We start from the raw sequence: 25,580 nt of genomic DNA on the forward strand, positions 1-25,580 counted from the left end.
TCAGTAACTGAGAAAGTCAAAATTATACTTTTGATAAATCATTGCCCTGGAAAAGACACAACAATTAAACTATGTAAATTCTGAATGAACCTCTGGGCCAAAGCCTGATGTCGAGACAGTGCTCATCGCGTGTGTACACACCCACAACCACCATCTCCATCCCACCCCCATATGTGTGCTTGCGCGCTCACACACCATTCTATCTCCCACAGAGCTACTGACTGATTAACAATAGTTGCAAATTTCTACACCATCCTGAAATACACATTACAACATCTAACAGTGATGAAGATCCATATACACCGCAACTAGCAGAAAACATTTTATCAAACTGATTTCTACTCTCTGATCTCAAGTCAAAGAAATCGACAGCACAGAATATGTCTATTCAAATAAAGTCTGCACTGATCAAAAACAGTCTATTACAACACAGTTGATTGAAAGGGATTAGAATTGTTAACTCAATGAATATTCCATTTCCATAGATTTTTCATGGCAGCAGTTGAAGTTGTCATCCCCATCTGTGTCATAACGCCATTCTCCATTTCATCATTTTGTAGGACTATTTTTTCAGTCCAGAAAGAAAGTTTTTCTTATTGTGTCTTTCAAAATTTGTTTCAAGAAATCTATGAAGAACCCTGCATTCATCTTGACTATCTCTTCATTAAACTCTAAAAACCATCAAGGAATCAGGATATAGTTTTGTCAAGGAGTCAATGGAATCAGATCATTACTATTTAAAGCAGTGCAGAAAGAAAGAAAAAGCTAAAATTGATAGGTTTGTCAAGCTGCTCCTTAATTAACAATCAACTCTTGTTGGTTAAAATAAAATTGAATTTGACTGTTTAAATATTCTTCACCGATAGTGGAAAATAAAAGACGTTTTGTTTTCCCCCGCCCTACCAGAGAGCAACACAAGAATACTGCTCATGGCTTGCACCAGATCCTGTCCAGATTGGTAAATAGACTAGAATTGGCCACTTCACTTTTCTGCACAAGGAGCATTGTCTTCAGTCAGCTGCAATGCAGTTGAAGTGTTCACTTAGGAGCAAATAGATTTGGTTAATACTGATCATTAATTCATTGGTAAAGTATGTCACAATACAAACATTGATAGCATCCTGAAAACCAGACCTTGATATCCCCACTGTTCCTGGTTAGACTCTCCACTATAGGAATGACAAAAGTCTATTGCTTTTCTCCCCTTGATTCTGAAGAAAAGCACAGATGCTTCTCTGCTGTAATGTGTTGCATGCTCACCTGTCCATGGATCCTGTAGGCGCTAAAACTAAAGAACATCGGCTGTGGACATTATCCAACTACATGGACAAGGCCAAACATTAGCAGATATAGAAACACATCCACGCTCACTGACAGGAGCTGACTCCAGTGGAAACGGATAAAACCTGATTCATGTCAAGTAGCAGAAGTTTAAACAATTAATTGTGCTTGCAGTTACTAAAAGTGACACATTTCAATTTAGACGACATTGAACCACTGTGAAATACAATAACCAAGAATAAGGACTGCATTGTTATCAAGTATCAGAGACTGATCGATTGAATTTAGTTCTCAGTCTCAGCCTGGTGCTGATGTAAACACACTTTATCCACACTCCCATTTTGTTTGAGGGCCTGAGTAATGCAGAAACATTTCCGTACATTTTATTGAGTGAAACACTGATTTATAAGGCATTAAGCCTACCTCAAAGTGTATCAGATCATGACATGCAGAACTGGAAACATAAGGAGATAGACAGACAGAAAATGCCAGTGCCACTCCTTTAAAGTAACAGATTGGCAGCACAACAGAAAACTAGCTCACACTCCGCCATATAATGCTGAAACAGAAAAAAAGAATGAAATTTAGGCCCAGGTATTTCCAAATATGGACAGTTATAAATTGACTCACCAAACCATTAATCGCTTCAGTTAGTATTAGATATTACATTTTACAGTGTCCAGCAGCGACTGATAAAGACTCCTGCATACACAATGTAAAAAAATAAAGTCTGAAAACAATAACATTCAAATTCATGGCAAAGTAAACATTGAACCAACATTAATCCCTCAAACACAAAGCGTGAGTGAATATTGATCGAGTTTGTCCAACGCCCAGACCAAACAAATACAACTCAACGTGTAAAGAGAATGAGATTCACACACTCCACCTGATGCTGTTGCATACAGAACCAAAGTGACACTACAGTTATTCAATGGCAGAATACTGCAGAACTAATCTCACATGAGCATTTGCCTTGAGATACTGGCAGTGAGTGGATGAAGTTCAGACGCCCAACAATTAGTGCAAATTAGTATGGAGAACAGATGAACAAGAGAAGTCCCAGTCTGGACACAATGGGCTGAATGGCTGTATCAATTCTGTGACTCTGTCATAAAACACAAAATGCAGAGGAGTTTAAGGCCCAAACACAACACCCTTAAAAACTACTATCACAGAATGAATCTCAGTCACAGAGGATTCCATTTCCTAAATTCATTCATGCGATGAGGCATCACTGGCTAGGCCAGTATTTATTGCCCATCCCGAACTGCTCAGGGGGTAGTTATGGGTCAACCACATTGCTCCGGGTCTGGAGACACAAGGATGGCAGTTTCCTTACAGGACATTAGTGAACCAGATGGGTTTTCCTGACAATCAGCCATAGGTTCCTGGTGATGATTGGACTCTTAGAATATTATTGGCTGCCAGAGAATTAAGCAACTTTCATACATAAAAGAGCTGAAAGGAGTTGGTACTGATTGAGTACTTGACTCTCACAGTCACACAACAGAAACTGACAAGGATAGATCAATTCCAAGACACTCGTGTGGACACAATAGAAACTGACAGATGTAGACTGATAGCTGCTCTCACATATTCACTCTGCAGAAACTGAAAGGGAGAGAATGATACATAAATATACACGTGCCCCACAGAAGTCATCCTATTTGGATGTGTCACAGCGTAGTATGGCTTCTGTTCTGTCAAAGACCACAAGAAACTACAAAGGGTTGTGATGCAGCCCAGTCCATCACTGAAAGCAGCCTTCCCTCCAAAGGCTTCATTTCCACTTCCAAAGCAACCAACAACATGAAAGACCTATCTGACCCCAGTTATACGCACCTCCCCCCTGGTCTGTGAGATAGAAAATACAGAAGTTTGAATACACCATCCAACAGATTCAACAACGGCTTCTCCGCTATTATTAGATTTTTGATCGGACCTCTAAATTTTGATGCTAATCTCTGTCTGCACCTTCTCTGCAGCTTTAACACTGTATTCCAGATTCTGTTCTATTACCTTGATGGACTTTGATTGAGATGATCTTCCTGTAAGGTGCATAAAACAATACTTTTCAATTTATCTCAGGACATGTGATAATAATGATCAAATTAAATGAATAACTGCATATAGCAGAATCTGGGGGGTACAAGCTGATAACTACAGTCACACAAACTGAAAGGGAAAGATGAATAAATCCACTCAAAACACTGGAATTACAGAAACTGACAGGGTAATATTGATAACTAAACTCTCACATTCACAAAGCAGAAGCTGATAGCAACAGATGAAAACTCAGCTCTCGCATTCACATAACAGGGATAGATTGACAATTATGTAAACATATTCACCAAGCAAAGTCTGAAAGGTACAGATTGAGTTACATTTATTTTGACAAAGAAATTGACAGGTAGGGAATGATAACTCTACATTCACATCACTGAAACTGACCACTACAGTTTGATTAATACACCCATATACACAGCAGAATCTGATGGGTACTGATCAGTAACTGTATTCACATATTGACAGGAAATAAACTGACAGGGACAGGTTGGCATCGACTCTCAAATTGACGTAGTAGAAACAGATTGACAAAGAAAATCTGGTGTCAAATAGCAAAACCTGACAGATACTGTTTGGTAATTGCATTCACACATTAGTATAGCTAAAGCAGACAAATAGAGATCAATATCTACATTCACACGGAAGAAACTGATGAATACAATTTGATGACTGCAGCATACAGCAGAAACTGACGGGTAGATACTGGTAATGACACTTGCGTTCTCATAGCTGAAACTGACAGGTTCTGGTTGATATCTACACTATTAGATACACGGTAGAAACTGTTCAGGACAGATTGGTATGTCAACTCACACATTCACAGGGCAGAAACTGACAGGTACATATTGATGACTAAACTCTCACATCGCCGTCAGTGAAACACATAGGGACTGATTTTATTTATATAAAATGTGTTTAACAATCAGTCCCTGCAAGTTTATTCTGTGTGGATATGAGTTTAGTTACCAATCTATACTTGTCAGTTTATGCTATGTGAATGTGAGAGTGTATTTATTAGTCTGTCCCTGTCAGTCTCTGCAATGCCAAAATGTAAATATATTTACCAGATTGTGACAGGAACAGATTGATAACTACATTCACTCACACATTTGCACAGTTTATTTTAACAGGTACAGTTGACAGCTGTACTCCCACATTCACCTCGCAGGAACTGACAGGTATGGATTGATAAGGAAACTCTCAGATCCAGATACGCACTTGTATTGGGTAGCCTTATTGTGGAGCTATGGAGGTGTTGGTGAGTAGCTGGATCTCAGTGAATTGGTATAGATATTTTTATTACAATCACCAGACAAAGAGCAGCTCAGGCCAAGAATAGAATCAGACCTGTAGGTCTGTTGGACTTGCCAGTTTGAAAGAAAAACAGCCTAATGATTATTAAATGAATGTTACATTCAGAGGTTTGATACTGTCAAACTTAATGTTGATTTACAGGAGAGGACTCTTCTGTCTTCCTCCAGACAAATACTTGAAGGACCAAGACATATTCCCTCGGGGCAAAGCCAAGTGTGATCAGTTCCTTCTAACAAACAGCAGGTATGTTACCGTTGTCTGACACTAAAGAACATTCTTTCCACAGTCACAGAGCAGTTTGAATTAGACGCACATTGAGCTCAATTACCAGAAGGAATGTTTCAAACGAGTTAAATACCACCAAGGGATTACAATTTTTTATCTCTCTCCAGTCTCCATGCACATCACCCCATTTCCAATAACTGTTATTATTCACAGCCATATAGTCATAGGTTTATACAGCACAGAAACAGACACTTCGGCTGGACTCATCCATGCCAACCAGATATCCTGAACTAATCCAGTCTCATTTGCCAGCACATGGCCCATATCCCTCTAAACCCTTCCTGTTCTTGTATCCATCCAGGTGCCTTTTAAATGGTGTAATTGTACCAGTCTCCACCAATTTCTCTGGCAGCTCATTCTGTACACAGACTACGTCATATTGAAAAAATTCCCCTCCAGATCCCTTTTAAATTTTCCCCTCTAACCTTAAGCCTATGCCCTCTCGGTCTGGACTCCCCTACGCCAGGGAATAAATATTGTCTATTTATCTTATCCATAGCTCTCATGATTTTATAAACCTCTATTAGGTTATCCCACCGAAAACAGCCTTAAACTTATTCAACCTCTCCCAATACCTCAAATACTCCAAACCTGGCAACATCCTTGTAAATCTTTCCTGAACCCTTCAAGTTTCACAATATCTTTCCAATAGGTAGGAGAGTAGAATTGCATGCAATGTTCCAACATGGCCTCACCAATATCCTGTACAGCCACAACATGATCTCCCAGCTCCTGTAATCAAATCACTGACCAATAAAGGAAAGCATACCAAACTTTCTTCACTATCCTATCAACCTGCAACTCCACTTTCAAGGAGCTGTGAACCTGCGCTTCAAGGTCTCTTTGTTCAGCAACACTCCTTAGGACCTTATCATTAAGTGTATAAGTCCTGCTAAGATTTGCTTTCCCAAAATGCAGCACCTCACATTTATCTAAATTAAACTCCATCTGCCACTTCTCAGCCCATTGGCCCATCTGATCCAGATCCTGTTTGTAATCCGAGCTAATCTTCTTCGCTGTCCATTACACCTCCAATTTTGGTGTCATCTGCATACTTACTAACTATACCTCTTGTCAGGTGGGTCAGTGGGCTGAGGAGTGGCAGTTGTAGTTTAGTTTACATACATTTTTATAAGGCAAACTAAGGCACGAATTCCACACTTAATGGTAGGGCATTGGGGAGTGTTGCTGAACGAAGAAACCTCAGTGAGCCAGTGAAGATTTCCTTGAATGTACTCCCAACAGGTTTATTTGGAAGCACTAGCTTTCAAAACACTGTTCCTTCTTCAACCACCTGATGAAGGTGCAGTGCTTCAAAAGCTGGTGTTTCCAAATAAACCTGTTGGATGAAAACCTGGTGTTGTCATTTTTCACTTTGTCCACCCGAGCCCAACACTGGCACCTCCAAGTCCATGAAAGTAGCTGCAGATAGACAGGGTGGTGAAGAAGGCATTTGGCTTTATTGTTCAGAATATTGACTGTTGGAGTTGAGAGGTCATCTGGTGGCTGTGCAGGACATTGGTGAATCCACTTTTAGGAGATTGTGTATAATTGTCACCAACCTGCTACAGGAAGGATGTTGTTAAACTTAAGGTGATACAGTAAAGGTTTACAAGGACGTTATAGAGATATAGAGTCATACAGCATAGAAACACAACCTTTGGCCCACCATGTCCATGATGTTCAACAAACACCAAACTGCATTCATCCCATTTACCTGCACTTGGCCCATAGCTGACTATACCCTGGCTTTTTAAAGGCATGTCCGGATGCTGCTTAAATGCTGTGAGAATACTCAACCCTCCTCTCAGGCAGAACGTTCCAAACTTTACCCACCCTCTGGGTCAAAATATTTTTCTCACATTTCCTCTGAACTGTTTTCTCCACAACGTCAAATTGTGCCCCCTGGACTTAGACATATCGGCCATGGGGAGAAAAATTCTCTCAATCTACCCTGCCTACATTTCTGATAATCTGGTATTCCTCAGTCAGATCCTCCCTCAGCCTCCTCTGCTCCAAGGAAACCAAACCCAACCCATCCAGTCTTGCCTCATAATGGAGACTTTCCAACCCACTACCCCCTTTCCTGTACAATCACGTCCTTCTGATAGGGTGGCAGCCAGAAATGCATACGGTATTCCATCTGTGGCCTAATCAATGTTTTTTTAAAATTTGTAATAAGACTTCCTTTCTTTAAATTGGACAGCTCATGTAATAAAGGCCAGCATTCTGTATGCCTTCTTCAGCAGCCTGCCTGCATGTGTTGACATCTGCTGGGATCTGTAGACTTGTACACCAAGGTCTCTTTGTTCCTCAGTACTCCCTAGGGACCAGCTCTTCATTGTGTAACTCTTTCCCTTGTTGGACCTCCTAAAATGCATTATCTCACACTTACCAGGAATATCAGAGCCATGGTTCTGCTGGCTGTACTCACACTGTGGCCTGAGACCGTCCCCTTCGCTGTCAACAGTGCTGCCAATTTTCATGTTGAAGAGGAAAGAACAGTACAGCCCAGTCACAGGCCCTTTGCCCTCCAAGCCTGCACCAACACAGTTTGCACTTCCACACTAAAATCTCATCTACAACCATAGTAATTATATGTTCTACATTCACATCCAAGTCGTTAATGTACAGAACAAACAGCAAGGGTCCCAGCAGTGATCCCTGTGGGACACCGCTCGTCACAGGCTTCCAGTCACAAACACAACCCATCACCATCACACTTTCCAAACTAATTTTAGCTCCAGTTTGCTTAAGACTTCAAGAGCCAATCTTTGATCAGTCTTTTAAATGGGACTTTGTCAAAAGCTATCGGGGTGGCCTGCAGCTGGCCAGAATAGAGTGGTCTATGTCTGTTAACACAAACTGGCCGATAAGTGGAAAGTAGAAATAAACAGCAGTCTGTGAAACAGAATGGCAAGCAGAAACTAAGCACGTCAGCCTGTTCACACACAGTAAGACATAATGATACCATTGAACAAGCCACTCCGAGGACAGTGAAAAGTTCCCATTTGAAACAGTTCTGACAAACAGACCTAAGGTCGAATAAATGAGTAACCCCAGCCACTTTCAATGAAAGTGTAATTGTCCCAGTTAATGAACAGACACCAGATGCTTGATATAGCCCATTAATGCCCTAAAACAGCTGAGGATGCAACAGCTAAAGTTATCTTATCGTACTCCGTTTCTTGAAATAACTTCAACTATGAAGAAAAAGGTTCTTGTAAAGAGAATTAGCATCATCACAGTAGTTTTCAGCATAAAATATAGATGTGCATGACCAGAGAATAAAGGAAAAAATGCATTTAAACTGAGAAGTAAAGGTCAGTTCCCTTGACGATATGACTTTTCTAATGCCCGGAACAAAATAGATTGTTCATAGCCCATTAATCACAAAGTGCTCATTATTTGGGGTAACTGTATGACTTTACACATTTTAACTAACTTTATAACAGAAATTTAAATTACAAATCTATAGCAAGTAAGGTAAAATTAACTGTTTTCTGTTTGTTCTTCATATATAATAAGGACCGTGGGGCATGTGAGAGGAGCAATAAAATTTGATTAAAATTAAATACAATGAATAACAGCATTCAGAATGTCCCTCAAGATAAGCTAGACTGACAGAAACCCGAAGGAGTATAGCAAATAATTCTGGAATGTGAACAAATAGGAGACATAGAAAGATCACAAGGCCCAGAGATTACAATATCTGCTAATCACCTTGAGATCATGTGAACCTGAGCTGTCCAATGGATGCCCATCATTGATGAGGTGTTTCATAGGATAGGGTATACAAAGTAAGAGGGAGGAACATGTTAATCACGTTGTTTGTGATTGTTCACAGAACGTGTACAAAAAATACTGCTTTTTTATTGTAAGATTAGAGTGTGCCATGGATTTCTCTTCTGAGGCCAGTCTCAGGGGAAGATCCTTTGGCCCTCTCCCTGCATTAACTGGTTTCTGCTTGAATAAACACCTACCACTTGCCTGAATCCTGCCTGCCTCCTGAGTCTTTTATCTCTGGTTGGTGGTTATGCTCCTACAGAGGCCTTACTGTAGTCCATGTAAACTATATCAACTGCACTATTCCCATCAGTATGTTTCATTGCCAGGTCTGGAGGGTTTGAGTTATGGGGAGAGGCCAAATAGGCTGTTGGTTTTTTCCCCTGGACTGTCTGAGGCCGAGGTATGACCTTATTGAGGTTAATAAAATCATGAGTGACATTGAGAGGGTGAATATGCAAGGTCTTCTTTCTAATGCTGGGGAGTCCAAAAATAGAGGGCATAAGTTTAAGGTGAGAGGGAAAAGATATGAAAAGTACGTGTAGGGTTATTTTATCATTGCAGAGGGTGGTGCTTGTATGGAATGAGCTACCAGAGGAAGTGGAGGTGGTGGGTACAATTACAATCTTTTGTAGACACCTGGATAGGTACATGAAGAGGAAGGGTTCAGAGGGAGACAGACCAAATGCTGGCAAATGGGACTTGGTCAGATTAGGATCTCTGGTCAGCACTAACAGCTTGGACCAAAGGACCTGTTTCTGTGCTGTACAACTGTATGACTCTCTGAAGACCAGACCTTGATATCACTACTCCCAGTTAGATTCCGCACTATCAGAATTGCAAAAGTCCATTGCTTTTCCCGCCTTGACTTTTAAGAACAGCACAGACTCTTTTTCTCTCTTGCAGTTTTACGTGTCTGTGAATCGTACAGATACAAACAATTACAGAAAATAAGATCTTTCCCATTTACTTCAGGAAATGAACTGAAAACTTTCTGCTCTCCCACTTTGCTAACTGGCTGTCCACTTTACAGCAAACATTAAACTGCTCAGTAACACAATGCAGGAAGACTGAAGCAGGATCAAGTGAATGTGGACGTTCTTCTTGTATTATAACTGTTCCTTTCAAAAATCTTTTTTTTATACACAAAATCAGTGTGAACACACCATGGACAACAGCCTGAGTAGTCAACATTAAATTTTAGTTTCTAAGTTCTTCACTAGACAACATGGCTGTACTCTGTTGGCAGTCTGTCACATCTGAGCAGAGTTTTGAAGGACAATAAATAGTATACACAGTCCCACTGAATAGCATTGACAGGTAGAGAATAATTCCCAATTACACAAACCATACAAGTGAGTGGAAGAGCAAAGCAAATAGTTGCTGACTGCGCCAGTTATTGTCTTTATTCATGTAATGAAGGGTGTGAAGGCAACTGATTTCTGGACACAAAGATTGAGATTGTGCCAATACACAGTGGGTACAGAATAACTTGCACAGTGGGTACAGAATAAGTCCATAGGCAAAAATAGATAAATCATGGCTACAAGGATCGCATGGTTGGGAGAGCTAGCATTTCATTAATGAAGTTAAACAGGACAGGGTAAGACTGAAATATGTCAGTCCCAGTGTACAAGTGAGCTTCCAATTGAATTTAAATGCATGGCGTCACATTGGTCACAAAGTAAATTCCACTTGTTTATTCAGAAATACTGAACCCCTTGTTGCATGTGCACAATGTATTTCAGTTAAGTAGGGAAAGAAGTAAATAAACATTCAGGTTAATTATTCCTCCAATTATCTTACCATGGTTTAAACTTGCTGTCTGACTCTATGACTGTATGTAATTCCTCTATCAATTCCGTTTGTCCAGACTGGAGGAATTAGATAGCAGGCCAAGTGCCAGATTGAAACAAATATTGCAGTTTAATTTGTTTCCATAAAGTAAAAACAGAACATATCTCATACAAAATGACTGAATGAATACTTTGTTTTCAAGTGGTCCAAAGGGAAATTAAATATTAACATGAAAAGGTACACATTTAGACCAATCCCCAGAGATTATTGGCTACAGAATGCAAAAGCCCTCATAAAGTGGTCTTGTTATAAACATGTGAACAATAAGTTCAAAATGCACATTCAGAATATAACTTACAATCATAACCTGTACCATAGAATAAAAGTTGTGGAAATTATCCAAACTGCTTTATGCTGTCAGAGACTGAAAATGGTATTTAAAAAGTCTTACTTTCAATTACAGTACATAGAATTTCTCCGGTGCAGGTAGAGTTCATTTGGCCCATCCCCTAGCAACAACTCACCAAAGTGGATCCCAGCCAGATGTAGACCCCACCCTATCCCCATAACTCCACGTTTACCACAGTTAACCCACTGACACTGCACATCCTTGAATAATACAGGACAATTTACCATGGCTAATCCAGCAAACCTGTACATGTTTGGACCATGCAAAGAAACTAGAGCACGCAGAGGAAACTCATGCAGACACTGGCAGAACATACAAGCTGCACACAGATAATAAACCAAGGCTGGAATTGAATCAGCATCCTTGGCACCATTGTGCCACTATGCCACCCTGACATGGATGGCAATAGATAAAATTTTATTCATTATTGAGCAACTGAGATTTGAAGTAAATAGAGCTTCTGCAGTTTCTGCAAGTGTCATGTTTAACAGAGACAAATGTGTAAGTACACTCACTTATTCACAGAACACAAACTGACAGGTACAGATACTTTCAGGTACAGATGCACCCATCCATACATATAGTTGTACTGTCAGGGATAGACTGATGATTGCACAACACATTCACTTTGCAGAAACAGACTGGTACATTTTGATAACACTCACATTCCCAGAGCAGAATCTCACAGCTATATATTGATAACTACATTCTTACTCACCTAGAACCTAATGAGGCAGATTCATAACTAAAATCATACCGATGTTGCGAAAGCTGACAGGTAGAGACTGGTAACGATACTCTCATATTCACACAGCAGAATCTGACAGGGGCAGATAGATAATTGGACCGTCATCTTCACATCACAGAAACTGACAGGGAGAGATATATAAATAGGTTGTCATATACAAATTGGAGAAACTGATGGACAAATCAATAACTACACTTCCATATTCACAGATCAGAAACTGACAGGTACAGGTGGATGGGCAAAAGTGAGGACTGCATTTGCTGGATATTAGAGTTGAGACTAACTACATCAATACATTCACATGGAAGAAACTGACAGGGAAAGGTTGATAACTACACTCATGCATTCGTGTCACTGAAAACGACAAGTACATTTCAATACGGACCCCCACATGTTCACTTAGCAGAAGATGGCAGGTGGACATTGTTAAAATGTGAACATGATTATCAATGCAGAAACTGACATGGATGATGGATTAAACTATCACATTTACAGAGCAGAAACTGTCATATTCACACAGTAGAAACCAACAGGTATTTCCATAAATGATTTGGATGTAAGCATAAGAGGTACAATTAGTAAGTTTGCAGATGACACCAAAATTGGAGATGTAGTGAACAGTGAAGAGGGTTACCTTAGATTACAACAGGATCTGGACCAGATGGGCCAATGGGCCAATGGGCTGAGAAGTGGCAGATGGAGTTTAATTCGGATAATTGCGAGGTGCTGCATTTTGCGAAAGCAAATCTTAGCAGGACTTATACACTTAATCGAAAGGTCCTAGGGAGTGTTGCTGAACAAAGAGACCTTGGAGTGCAGGCTCATAGCTCCTTGAAAGTGGTGTCACAGGTAGATAGGATAGTGAAGAAGGCATTTGGTATGCTTTCCTTTATTGGTCAGAGTATTGAGTACAGGAGTTGGGAGGTAATGTTGCCACTGTATAGGACATTGGTTAGGCCACTGTTGGAATGCAATTATTGCGTGCAATTCTGCTCTCCTTCCTATTGGTTAGGCCACTGTTGCGTGCAATTCTGCTCTCCTTCCTATTGGAAAGATGCTGTGAAACTTGAAAGGGTTCAGAAAAGATTTACGAGGATGTTGCTAGGGTTAGAGGATCTGAGCTAAAGGGAGAGGCTGAACTGGCTGGGGCTATTCTCCCTGGAGCGTCAGAGGCTGAGGGGTGACCTTATCAGGGGCATGGATAGGATAAATAGACAAAGTCTTTCCCTGGGGTGGAGGAGTCCAGAACTAGAAGGCATAGGAGAAAAATATAAAAGAGACCTAAGGGGCAACTTTTTCATGCAGAGGGTGGTACGTGTATGGAATGAGCTTCCAGAGGATGTGGTGGAGGCTGGTACAACTGCAACATCTAAGAGGCATTTGGATGGGTATATGAATAGGAAGGGTTTGGAGGGATATGGTTGGGTGCTGGCAGGTGGGAATAGATTGGTTTGGGATATCTGGTCAGTATGGACGGGTTGGACCGAAGGGTCTGTTTCCATGCAGTACATCTCTATGCCTCTATGAAGTATCGGGTGATAACTTCACTCACACATTCATATAGCAGAAACGTAGAACTGCAGATTGATATATAGGCTCTTATTGTACATATAAAATAGTTGGCCGTATTCTCACTGGAGTTTTGAAGAACAATGTATGATCTTGAGGGCAAAAGAAAATGATCTGAAGGGAGTTGACAGTTGATGCTAGGAGAATGTCACTGCTCATGAGAGAGTTCACAGTAAGGGACACCGGTTTGAACAGCAAGTCTTTTTAAGAAAGAAATGTAGAACATTCTCCCTTGTTCTGTTCAATAGCGAGCAGTTAGGGTTGAGTTATCACCTTAATTTATGCTAATGTAGCCTTTTTTTTGATACATAAGGGAGTCTTTGGTTATGGACGCAAAACATCGAAATGAGGTGAAGACCATAATTAAAGCCTTTGTGATCTGTTCTTATGACAGAGTACACAAGGCAGATAGAAATGTCACAGACTTCTCATGCTTCTAATGGTTTTCTGCTTTGAGATATTTAAAGTGACACAAACCTAAAAGAAATTAATAACTACAGCAAAGACACTGTATCTACATGACAGGAATGGGAGGCATCATTTACCAAACACTTTATCGTAAACTTACTGATATGTATGTGCTCACAGATGACATACTGTTCGCTTCAGTTATAAGTTACTGAGACGTACCAGGGATATAGTGAAAAAAAAGATTAACCATCCATTTCATGAGAAACTTCGAGAATTTGAGATATTTGCTCTCTGACATGCTAAAGATTGATTGAAACTGAGTAAATAAGCGTCTGGCCCATTACAACAAGCGCAGTACCATCAGCTCCCGGGAGATCCAGACCGCCGTGCGGCTGCTGCTGCCCGGGGAGCTGGCCAAGCACGCCGTGTCGGAGGGTACAAAGGCGGTGACCAAGTACACCAGCTCCAAGTGAAGGGCCGCACTGAAACACACACATCCACAACCCAAAGGCTCTTATAAGAGCCACCCACAACTTTCCTGAGACAGCGGAACCATTTCTTTAAGGATTGTTTGTTTTCGTTTGCATGTGATTCGTGATAAAGTGTTTTAACTTTTCGAACTACATTCGTTTGTATACTTGCTTTGCAATTTGATGAGATTCTTGACCAGGTATTTTTAGTCACATATTTGATTTTGATATATTGACGAGGTGGGGGGGAAGCGACTTTATAAACAGCCCCTTCCCTGTCCGTAGAGAGAGATGGCAGATTACACGTCAGGGAGGCGTTTTTCAATGTATTTGTTCAAGTTGCTAAAAGCCTTGGTGGAATGTTAACAGATGTTTTCACCCTGGCAAACCAAACGGAAGTGCCCACAGCTTCCAGTCCCACGGATTGATGTGTTTTACCCTTTTTTAAACATTACCAATGCGCGGGTTTAATCCGATTTTTCAGAATGCGAAAAGCAAAGCACTTTCTGCTGTTAGGGAGAGGCTTCCAAAGTGAACCGAGAGAACACCAAAACAGCTGCCGGACTGAAATGTGAAATACGGTAACGTTTACTGAATCTGAGCGAGAGCGGTAAGGGAAGACGACTTTAAAATATCGTCTAAATACCGTATTCGCCATCGATACTGAGCCGGAAGAATGTTGTGTGTCGCTTTATAAACATTCCGGGGTGTTATTGAAAATGTGAAAAGACAGTTTGCAGACTGCAGTGTTTAGCCTGTTTTGTTTCAGCTTCGTCACAAGGTTTAGAAAATTGACCATTCTCATTATCAGAAATGGACAGACAGGGGTGGGCAAATGAGGGAGAGACAGATCGTGTCAAGGATACATTTGTAAATAAAAGTAAAATGACATTCGAGTAGTAAGTGTTTTAAAACGTCCTCAGTTTTTTTTTGTATTTCATTTTTCAATCTAAAACATATTCCTTTGTTTGGAATTTGGCGGGCTTTTCAAATTGTAAAGAAAGCGGTTGATGATTTGGCGCCGGTACTTCCCGCCCTCCTCCCCGGGCCCTCTCCGGATTGGGGAATGAGGCAGATATCTGATTGGGAATTGAAACAACATTAGGCGGGGCTGAACAATGGGACCAATCAGAAACAGCCGCCCCACCATTCCTCCCGAAGGTATAAGAGGCCGCAATGTGGGCGGTGTGTAGCATTCTCTGTGAAAGTGTTTGTGATCATGTCTGGGAGAGGAAAGGGCAGTGGGAAAGGTCGCGCCAAGGCGAAGTCTCGGTCGTCCCGGGCTGGCCTGCAGTTCCCGGTGGGCCGTGTTCACAGGCTCCTGAGAAAGGGCAACTATGCTGAGCGTGTGGGTGCCGGAGCGCCGGTCTATCTGGCTGCGGTGCTGGAGTATCTGACGGCTGAAATCCTGGAGCTGGCCGGTAACGCGGCCCGGGACAACAAGAAGACCCGCATCATCCCCAGGCACCTGCAGCTGGCCGTGCGCAACGACGAGGAGCTCAACAAGCTGCTGGGAGGGGTGACTATCGCTCAGGGCGGGGTGCTGCCTAATATCCAGGCCGTGCTGCTGCCCAAGAAAACTTCCGCTGCTGGATCTGCTAAAAAGTGAAGAGACCATTCTTGATTCTGACAACCCAAAGGCTCTTTTAAGAGCCACTCACAGCATCTGTGAAAGGAGCTAAACTCTCTATCGGATTGATTATTTTCTTTTTAATGTGGAGAGTTCTCGTCTTTGTACCGGACATCAATAAATTCCGCACTCCATTTAATTGGATATTGTTACTGGCTAAGGAAGCATTTGTCTTAAAATGCTATTGCAAGAGTGTCCTAACCTACAGGATTTCGTATTGAACGGCCACTGCCTGAGTGATATCTGTCTTTACTATGAGTTTAGAATGGTGACGTTCCGGTCGCGTTTGACTTCAGATTAGATTCACATTTCCTGTAAAAGTGCTGTAGGAAGAGCTGGGTTGACCCAGTGCAGTAACGGGTCAGTCCCTGACCCTCTGCGCTTTATTCCCTGCTCGGTTCATACCCAGTCTTTTATCCCCTGCTTCTGGAGAGACAGAGCAGATTGAACACCATTGAGACATTTTTTTTCAGCTGTAAAGGCGGGAATGGGGGAAAGTGAGATTGCCTGATCTTTAATTTCGTAATCGAGAAAAGCAATCAACGTGTACGTACTGATGTATTCTCCTCTGTAAAGCTTGTTACCCTTTCATTCTTAAAGGCGGGCATTTTCAAATTTGAAAATAAGCCGTTGGTCTCTTGGCGCCATTTTCCCCCTTTTCTCTTCTGCCTCCACCTCACCACAAGCCACGATAACGACAAGGGAGTCAATGAGGAGATGGGGTTTTTCCTCAAATATCTAACCCAATAACAAAATTTGATGTTAAAATCACACTTATTACTATATTTTCTCATAAATTCCGCAATCTCGGAATGAATATCTCATTAGTTGCAAAATTCACTGTCGTTGCGTGCCATTTTTGATTTTAAATAACTTCCGATAGAAATACTAATGCTTCCTGCTCTCTCTGGATGAGCAAGCGAACATGTGCCCGCCGATTGAAACATCTTAAAAAGGTTACACAGTGTACACCGATAAATTTACAGAACCACACTTTATCAGTGCATTCCTATCTCATCCAGATTATTACTTGCCCGAAAACAATTTGTAATCGCTGCCTGAACGGGCGGATGGAAAGAACGCGCCATTAAGATATCCGGAGGCTCCCAGAAACAAAACTGAGCCGAGTATTATGCCTTGGAAATCTAAGTAGTACAATATGTAACATTAATGTCTGGGTTCCAAACTAAATATAAACAAATTCATGGCATGGACAGCCAAGTACACATTGATATTGTTACTGAGATAGACAGGTGTTCACGAGAAAGAGGATCGAAAGTTACGAGGAGCAGACACAAGAATGAGTTTGAGAAATTTCAGCCATGATCGAATTGGAGAACAACTGGATGGGAGAAATGGCGTAATGCTGCTCCAATTACAAGTCACGGCGCGATTCAGAGTCCACCCACTCGCAGAACACGGTATTAGTGCATTTTCAGGATGGAAATAATTTTATAATCGCGATATATGTAAAATTACCGTCAACAGTACGCTATCCCCTCAATATGCGCTGCCTCCCACGACCTCAGGTCTCCGCTTTCGGAGGGTTTGGGTGGCTCTGAAAAGAGCCTTTGGGTTCGCTGGAAAAGGGTCGCGTTTTTCTCAACCGCCGAATCCATAGAGAGTGCGGCCCTGGCGTTTCAGAGCGTACATCACATCCATGGCGGTGACCGTCTTGCGCTTGACTCCACAATGTCGAGGAGATTGCATCGGGAGCAATGGGTGCAGTAAAAGATGTGTGGAGGTGCAGGTGAAACATTGATGGATGTGGAAGGCTCCTTTGGGGCCTTGGAGAGAGGTGAGGGGGTGGGGGAGGTGAGGTGGGGTGGAAGATGTGGGCGCAGGTTTTACAACTCCTGCTGTGGCAGGGGAAGGTGTCAGGAGGGGAGGGTGGGTTGCTGGGAGGCATGGACCTGACAAGGTAGTCGCGGAGTGAACGGTCTTTACGGAAAGTGGATAGGGGTAGAAGGTAAAGATATCTCTGGTGGTGGGATCCGTTTGTAGTTAGTGGAAATAGCAGAGGATGATGAAATGTTTCCAGGGGTTGGTGGGGGGGGGGGGGGGGGGGGGCGGTGGGGGGAGGCTGTCTGTCCTTGTTGTAGTTGGAGGAGTGGACGAGATGCACTGGAGGACATCAACCACCACTTGGGAGGGGAAATTGCAGTCTTGAAAGAGGGAGGCCATCTGGCGTGTTCTGTGGTGGAACTGGTCCTCCTGGGAGTTTTACAGCAGTAGTGGTGGAAGAATTGGGATAAGGAGCGTCTTTGCAGGAGGCAGGGTGGTAAATGGTGTATCCAGGTAGCTGTGGGCGTCGGTGGGTTTGTAGCATCTGCAGTACTCACTTTCGCCTTTGTCTGTTTCAGTCCAACCAGAAACTTTGTTTTGGTTTATTATGTACTTCTTTCACAGTTTGTTGCAATTTGCTACAAAACGCTCTGCATTCCTCCTCCCTCTCCCTCGGATGTATCATGAAAAAAGCGTGAAATCTGGCTACCATTTTCAGAATGCATCAATGGAATCTAATAACCACTCTTCAAAGCAGTGGAGAAAAGGGTTGGGGGGGGGGTGGGGGGGAGGGGGAGAGAAAGCCAAAATCGGTAGGTTTGTAAAACTGTTCGTTTTATTTTCAAGCAGAGCAGAACAGTGTTGATTATTCCATAAATTGAATTTGGCAGTTTACATATTCTGCACTGCATGACAAAATATACAAGTAATTTTCCTATCCTCCTCACTACTATATAGCAACACAATAACACTGCTAATGGTGCATCATCACACGACAGAGCCGCGTAATGTTCTGTCAGAAGTGAATTGGCCAATTGTCTTTTCTGGATATGGAACATTATGGTCAGTCAGCTCCAATGCAGTTGAATTGTTTGTCACCCTTTCACTTTGTGGCAAATGGATTCAATTTACACTGATTGTTAGTTCACCAAATTCATAGAAGTACATCACTATGCACTGAAACAAAAACTGATGGCATCCTGAAGACCAACATTTTATATCATCACTGTTAGATTCTGCACAGTACAAGATACAAAAGGTCCATTGTGGTTCCTCCCTTGTCTCTGAAGAACAGCACAGAATCCTCTCTGTTGCAGTGTATTGCATTTTCACTTGCACGTAATTCCTACAGGCACTAACAATTTGTGAACTTCGGCTGTTTCCCATTCACTAGAGGAGACATGAACAGAGATACAGACTGGCAGCACAAGAGTAAACTCACTCTCACTCAGCCACTGAACGCTGAACGATAAAGAATTAAATTTGGCCTCAATTGTTTCCCGATGTGAACTGACTCTCAACATCACTTACCACAGCTGAGGATATACAGTGCCCAGCAGTGCCTGATAAAGGCTCCTGTATACATACACACACACAGTAAAAATAAACTGAGACTGAAATATAATACAATTAAGCATCATCGAAAAGAGTTTATTTACAGAGTTTATGCTCTGTAATATACACTCAGACACAAAACCACAACTGAACATTGGAGATTTACTGGATCTCAATCACCTATGAACCCGTTCCAGAACTTGAGGATCCTCCTTAAATAAAATGCACAGAACTGAACACAAATGTGATCTGACCAATGATTTGCAATTAAGATTGTGGGAAACATATCAAAAATAGCACTATAGTTATTAAAAGTCAGATGTCTACATAACATGTCAAATTGTCCTTTCTATATAGCCACTGACAATGAGTGGATGAAGTTCACATTTCCAACAATTACTGCAGAACTGATACATAAGAGAATGTCCCCGTAGAGGCACAATGGGCTGAATGGTCTGCTTCTGTGCTGTACCATATCAGTGATTCTGATTTTGGTGAGAAAGGATAGGACATGCTGTACCGTAGGGTGTAAAAATACAATACAAAAATGAACTGACACGCAGAATAAAACGCTTTTTCACAAATAAAAATACCAACAATGCCTGGGTACAAATTAAACCAAATGTCTCAGATCCTGACTCTCCGCAAACAGGAAATGTGTGACCATAATTCAGAATGGTACTCATAATAAAACAGTTTCCCTTCTCTCATCGCCCTATCTTCCACCCACCCCCCAGCCCCCACATCTCACATCTACTGCTCTGCCCTCATCAATCCTCTTTGTTACTTCTTCAAAAAACTCAATCAAGTTTGTGAGACATGACTTCCCATGCACAAAGCCATGTTGACTATCCCGAATCTGTCCTTGCCTCCAACAACTTGCCCACCACTGAGGTCAGACTCATCGGTCTATAGTTCCCTGGCTTGTTTATACCAGCCCTCTTAAACAGTGGCACCATGTTTGCCAACCTCCAGTCTTCCAGTACCTCACTTGTGACTATCGATGATACAAATATCTCAGCAAGAGGCCCAGCAATCAGTTCTCGAGCTTCCCACAGAGTTCTCAGGTACACCTGATCAGGTCCTGGGGATTTACCCACCTTTAACCAATTCAAGACATCCAGCACTTCCTCCTCTGTAATCTGGACATTTTGCAAGATGTCACCATCTATTTTCCTACAATATATATCTTCCATATCCTTTTCCACAGTAAATACTGATGCAGCATATTCATTTAGTATCTCCCCCATTTTCTGCGGCTCCACACAAAGGCCGCCTTGCTGATCTTTGAGGGGCCCTATTCTCTCCCTAGTTATCCATTTGTCCTCAATACATTTGTAAAAACCTTTGTATTTGCCTTAATTCTATTTGCCAACACTATCTCATGTCCATGTTTTCCCCTCCTGATTTCCCTCTTAAGTATACTCCTATTTTCTTTATACTCTTCTAAGGATTCACTCAATCTATCCAGTCTATACCTGTCTATTTCCACCGCCACATTTTTCAACTCTGGTCTCCAGCATCTGCAGTCACTTTCTCCTAGTTATCAATGTGTACTTGTCAGTTTCTTCTATGTGCATGTAACTATCGATCTCTACCTGTATGTTTCCCTGTGTGAATGTATTTACCAGTCTGTTCCTGCTCTGTGAATTGAGACCGTAAATATTAACCTGTATCTGTCAGTTTCTCCTCTGTGAATGTGTGAATGTATTCACTGTTCTGTCCCTGCTGTGATTTGGGAATGTCAATATTAATCTGCACCTGCCACTTTGTCCAATGTCATTTTGTGAATGCAGTTACCAATCTATGCCTCTCAATCTCTGCCTTGTCAATATGTGAATTGACTTGTCGATTTCTACCTGTCAGATCCTGTTTGGTTAAATTGAACACTGCAGAATCTGAGATTCTGCTCTGTGAATATAAGAGTGTCATTATTAGACTGTACTTATCAGTTTATGCTCTGTGAAACTGGGCGTGTAGTTATCATTCTCTTCCTGTCAGTTTTAGCTTTGTGAATGAGAGTGTAGTTATTAATTTGTCCCTGACACTTAAGAAAGCTGATTGGAGGCAGATGTTCACAGGTAAAGGGACGGCTGCAAAATGGGAAGCCTTCAGAAATGAGATAACAAGAATCCAGAGAAAGTATATTCCTGTCAGGGTGAAAGGGAAGGCTGGTGGGTATAGGGAATGCTGGATGACAAAAGAAATTGAGGGTTTGGTTAAGAAAGAAGAAGGAAAAAGTTGGTCGCCCCAGATAGAAATGGAGAGGTCTAGGAAGGGGAGGGAGGAGTCTGAGACTGTCCAGGTAAATTTGAGGTCGCGGTGGAAGGTGTTAGTAAAGTGTGAGGTCGGGGTGGAATTTACCTGGACCGTCTCAGACTCCTCCCTCCCCTTCCTAGACCTCTCCATTTCTATCTCGGGTGACCGACTCAAACACAGACATTTACTACAACTCGACCAACTCCCACAGCTACCTAGATTACACCTCCTCCCACCCTGCCCCCTGTAAAAACCCATATTCCCAATTCCTTCACCTCTACCGCATCTGCTCCAAGGAGGACCAATTCCACTACCGAACAATCCAAATGGCCTCCTTCTTCAAAGACCACAATTTCCCCTCTGACGTGGTTGACGATGCTCTCCATTGCATCTCCCCCACTACCTGCACCTCTGCCCTTGAGCCCCGACCCTCCAATCGCCACCAGACAGAACCCCACCAGTCCTCACCTTCCACCCCACCAACCTTCGGATACATCGTATCATCCTCCGTCATTTCCGCCACCTCCAAACAGACCCCACCACCAGGGACATATTACCCTCCCCACCCCTATCAGCATTCCAGATTGACCACTCCCTCCGTGACTCCCTCATCAGGTCCACACCCCCCACCAACCCAACCTCCACTCTCGGCACCTTCCCCTGCAACTGCAAGAAATGCAAAACTTTCACCCACACCTCCCACCTCACGTCCCTCCAAAGCCCCAATGGATCCTTCCATATCCATCGCAAATTCACCTGAACCTCCACACACATCATTTACTGTATCCGTTGCACCCGATGTGGTCTCCTCTACATTGGGGAGACAGGCCGCCTACTTGCGTAACATTTCAGGGATCATATCTGGGACACCCGCACCAACCAACCCAACTGCCCCATGGCTCAACACTTCAACTCCCCCTCCCAGTCCACCAAGGACATGCAGGTCCTTGGACTCCTCCATCACCAGACCATAGCAACACGACGGTTGGAGGAAGAGCGCCTCATCTTCCGCCTAGGAACCCTCCAACCACAAGGGATGAACTCAGAATTCTCCAGTTTCCTCATTTCACCTCCCCCCACCTTGTCTCAGTCAAATCCCTCGAACTCAGCACTGCCTTCCTAACCTGCAATCTTCTTCCTGACCTCTCCGCCCCCACCCCACTCTGGCCTATCACCCTCACCTTGACCTCCTTCCACCTATCACATCTCCAACGACCCTCCCCAATGTCCTTCCTCCCTACCTTTTATCTTAGCCCGCTGGACACACTTTACTCATTCCTGAAGAAGGGCTTATGCCCGAAACGTCGATTCGCCTGTTCGTTGGATGCTGCCTGACCTGCTGCGCTTTTCCAGCAACACATTTTCAGTACATTCAATTCATTGGCTAGTCTGCCTTGACACATTTGCCAGGAGATCAAATGGATGCTTGAGTTAGGAATGGACAGCATAATATCTCAAATCTCTGCCTTCCACAGTTGGATTGCGCTACAGCAATATAAATTGACCCACCGAGAGTTGTGGGAGGGACCATTATTCAGATGGTTTCTCAAGAAAAATCCATCTTTCGAACGGATATCTTGCTTAGTGAATTGAGACAAAGCCTCGCCTAGCGGCAGAAACATGACATTGCTATGCTTCACTTCCATTTCCTCCTTATTTGCTGGAAGATAGATATGCTGTTGATCACCTGTGAAACTTCACAAATCTTTCTTCTGTGCTGTCTCACAATGTTCATGGAAGGTTGGCACAAACATTTCCCTCTTCATCTTGACCTGGTTCCTTATCCCCTCCTGTATCTATGTGCCTCAGGGTGGTGTATGTGATGCAGGGTGGTTGCTGTTCCACTTGGTCAGCCTGAAAACAGGTCAACAAGAAACGTAGTAGATAGGAGCAGGACCAAAATAGTTGGCGTTTTGGATAGAGAAGAAGGTTATCTAAAAGTACAATGGAAATTGTACCTGATCAGCATGGGCGAGTTGGGCTGAAGGGCCTGTTTCCATGCTGTATGAGTATGAAAATGGATGAGAATAACAATTTTTTTCCTGAAAGATAGCCAATGAAGGGAGGAGCTGTGAATATGTGGGGTTATTATACAAACCAATTTCTCTTGGCAAAGCACATGACTGGAACAAGCCTAAAACTGACCCTGACCCTGTTAGTTCTCTGTACTCTGAACAGGATGTGGTCATCTCTGCCAAGGTGGGGAGTGAATACAACTCCGAAATGTCCTTGAACCAATCGACTTGCTCAGCCAGAAGGCAGTGAAGAGTTTGCAAAGGGTTAGGAGTCAAGTTCAGAGCAGACCAGGTAAGGACGGCAGATTTAATTCCCTTAAGGACCATCACAGACAGGAACAGGAGAAGGCCATTGGACCCCTCAAGTCTTAACTCCAGATCTGTTTTTGTTTAAAATCGCATTCCAAATCCACCACCTGCCACAGCAAGATTCGCATTCACATCTGCAGGGCATACCCTGGGGAGCTGAAACATAGGATTTTGCTTCCCCATTATTTCAGAAACTGAAAGTGAATCTCATCAAAATTGAGATCAGAATAAAATCTATTGAGCCAAACATTAATGTCCCCAGAATCCGTACAGTGTGCAAAGACCATTCAGTGCCATCGGAAGTATCAGATGAGTAAGCAGAACATTTGATAATTGCCAATTGAGAGGGAAATTGAATAGCAATGAGGAGATCAGCATCACAGGCAACATTGAGGGTCGGGATTCCTGATGAGCTAAGGAAGCTGTGCTGCTGTCGAAGTTGAACAAAATTATGTGTGCATCTAAAGGCATAATGGGAATCAGTATAGATATTAGCTGGCTTTCTTTTAGCAAGTATACAGGCACAGGCGAGAGTAAGGAGCTCAGCTTGCTAGGCAGAACAGGGTGAGTAACCTTCTAGTGTCTGGGAAAAAGTGACAGTCTCATATCCTGACATACATTTGCCCTCTGGAGAGATAGAAGAAGAACCATTGAGATAAAGTGTAAGGTCTGGATTAACTAGAGTCTGATCGGTAAGATCGGGATGTGGTTTAGTAACAAGTTAATTTATGAGAACACAATCATGGGGAGGATCAGGTAGTTCAAGACGTTCTTCCTGTAGGAATATAACTGTGTTAATGTGAGAGCTATATTTAAGGAGCGAAGCAGATTCCGAGTGGAGTACGTTTAGAGGTAAGCGACAATATTGCAGAATGGGAGGTACCGACTTCTACATTTTGATGCAAAGTTATATTAGAGGCAGCCAATCCTACAGTATGGATGGCTGGGAGAATCTGGGTGCAGTTTTAAAGTAATCATGGAGAAGCCATGTATACTTTCATCTTGAATGAATTAAATGTGGTACGAGTAGAATGCCACAGGCTGTTTGTAAATACAGATTAGGGGGCAGAGTTGGAATTGTCTACCTGAACGGTGGCCTAATCCTTCCAAGTGGAATTTTAAATTTTATTAGTTTGAATTTGACTTGCACTTGTGGTTGTTTTAAAGTTGATCCGAAATACCGTTTTTTTAAAAAAACTAGCAATGTTTTGTTCTTTCAGCAGTGCATAATTTTCTTTGACGGTCTGGTTAAAGAGTACAAACTGATTTTAAAAGCAGCAGTTAGATTGATCAAAATCAGTGGTCTTAAGTTCACTCATCTGTGCAATTGTAACATTCCTAACAGACGGTGACAAATGATTCGTTGGGGAAGGGCATGGGTCTCAGCAGATTGGTCTTCAGAGTGTGAGTGTGTGTGACGGGGGGGGGGGGGGGGGGGTGCGTTCAGGTGACTTTGTTTCATTGGCTGTACTGTGGGTGAGTCTTGAGGAGGTCGGCTGACAGGAGGAGAGGCACAAAATATTTCCTTCTCCAAATCAGAATACCAGTCCTCCTCCCCAGTCCACAGATGGATCAGGATTCTTTATTGATCTTTGAGAGAGGAGAGGATGGGGTGTAAGGACCAGTCTTTGTCATTCGTCAGGTACTGCGTGGCTGCAGCCTGCTCTTATTCTTATTTCCTTTACATTGGGGCTCCTGACATTTCAGCTTTGGTTCCAAATCTTTGCTTTCCTTTTGTTCTAGCCAATTGCAATTCTGCTTCTAAATCATATGCTTCAAATTTGCATTTTTGTTCTGTCCAATCTAATTCAGATTCTTCCTCAGTTAATGGACTAACTCTCTGTTTAATACAGTTTTGTCTCCACGATGATTACATTGATATTTTCCC

At 42.5% G+C, this 25,580-nt stretch overlaps 3 protein-coding genes across 3 annotated transcripts in view; 1 reads left to right on the forward strand and 2 right to left on the reverse strand.

Annotated features, from left to right (window-relative positions):
- LOC132837378 (histone H4) overlaps positions 1-25,580 on the reverse strand; it is a 565,847-nt gene that overhangs the window by 255,642 nt on the left and 284,625 nt on the right. The window lies entirely within an intron of this gene.
- Positions 1-25,580, reverse strand: part of LOC132837379 (uncharacterized) — a 317,230-nt gene that overhangs the window by 199,189 nt on the left and 92,461 nt on the right. The gene's annotated exons all lie outside the window — the stretch shown is intronic.
- LOC132837385 (late histone H2A.L3-like) lies at positions 15,356-15,890 on the forward strand. The gene has a single exon (XM_060857053.1). The coding sequence runs from the start codon at positions 15,360-15,362 to the stop codon at positions 15,747-15,749; it is 390 nt and encodes a 129-aa protein (XP_060713036.1). The 5' UTR covers positions 15,356-15,359; the 3' UTR covers positions 15,750-15,890.

This window comes from Hemiscyllium ocellatum, chromosome 49 (genome assembly GCF_020745735.1).
Source record: "Hemiscyllium ocellatum isolate sHemOce1 chromosome 49, sHemOce1.pat.X.cur, whole genome shotgun sequence".
NCBI lineage: Eukaryota > Metazoa > Chordata > Chondrichthyes > Orectolobiformes > Hemiscylliidae > Hemiscyllium > Hemiscyllium ocellatum.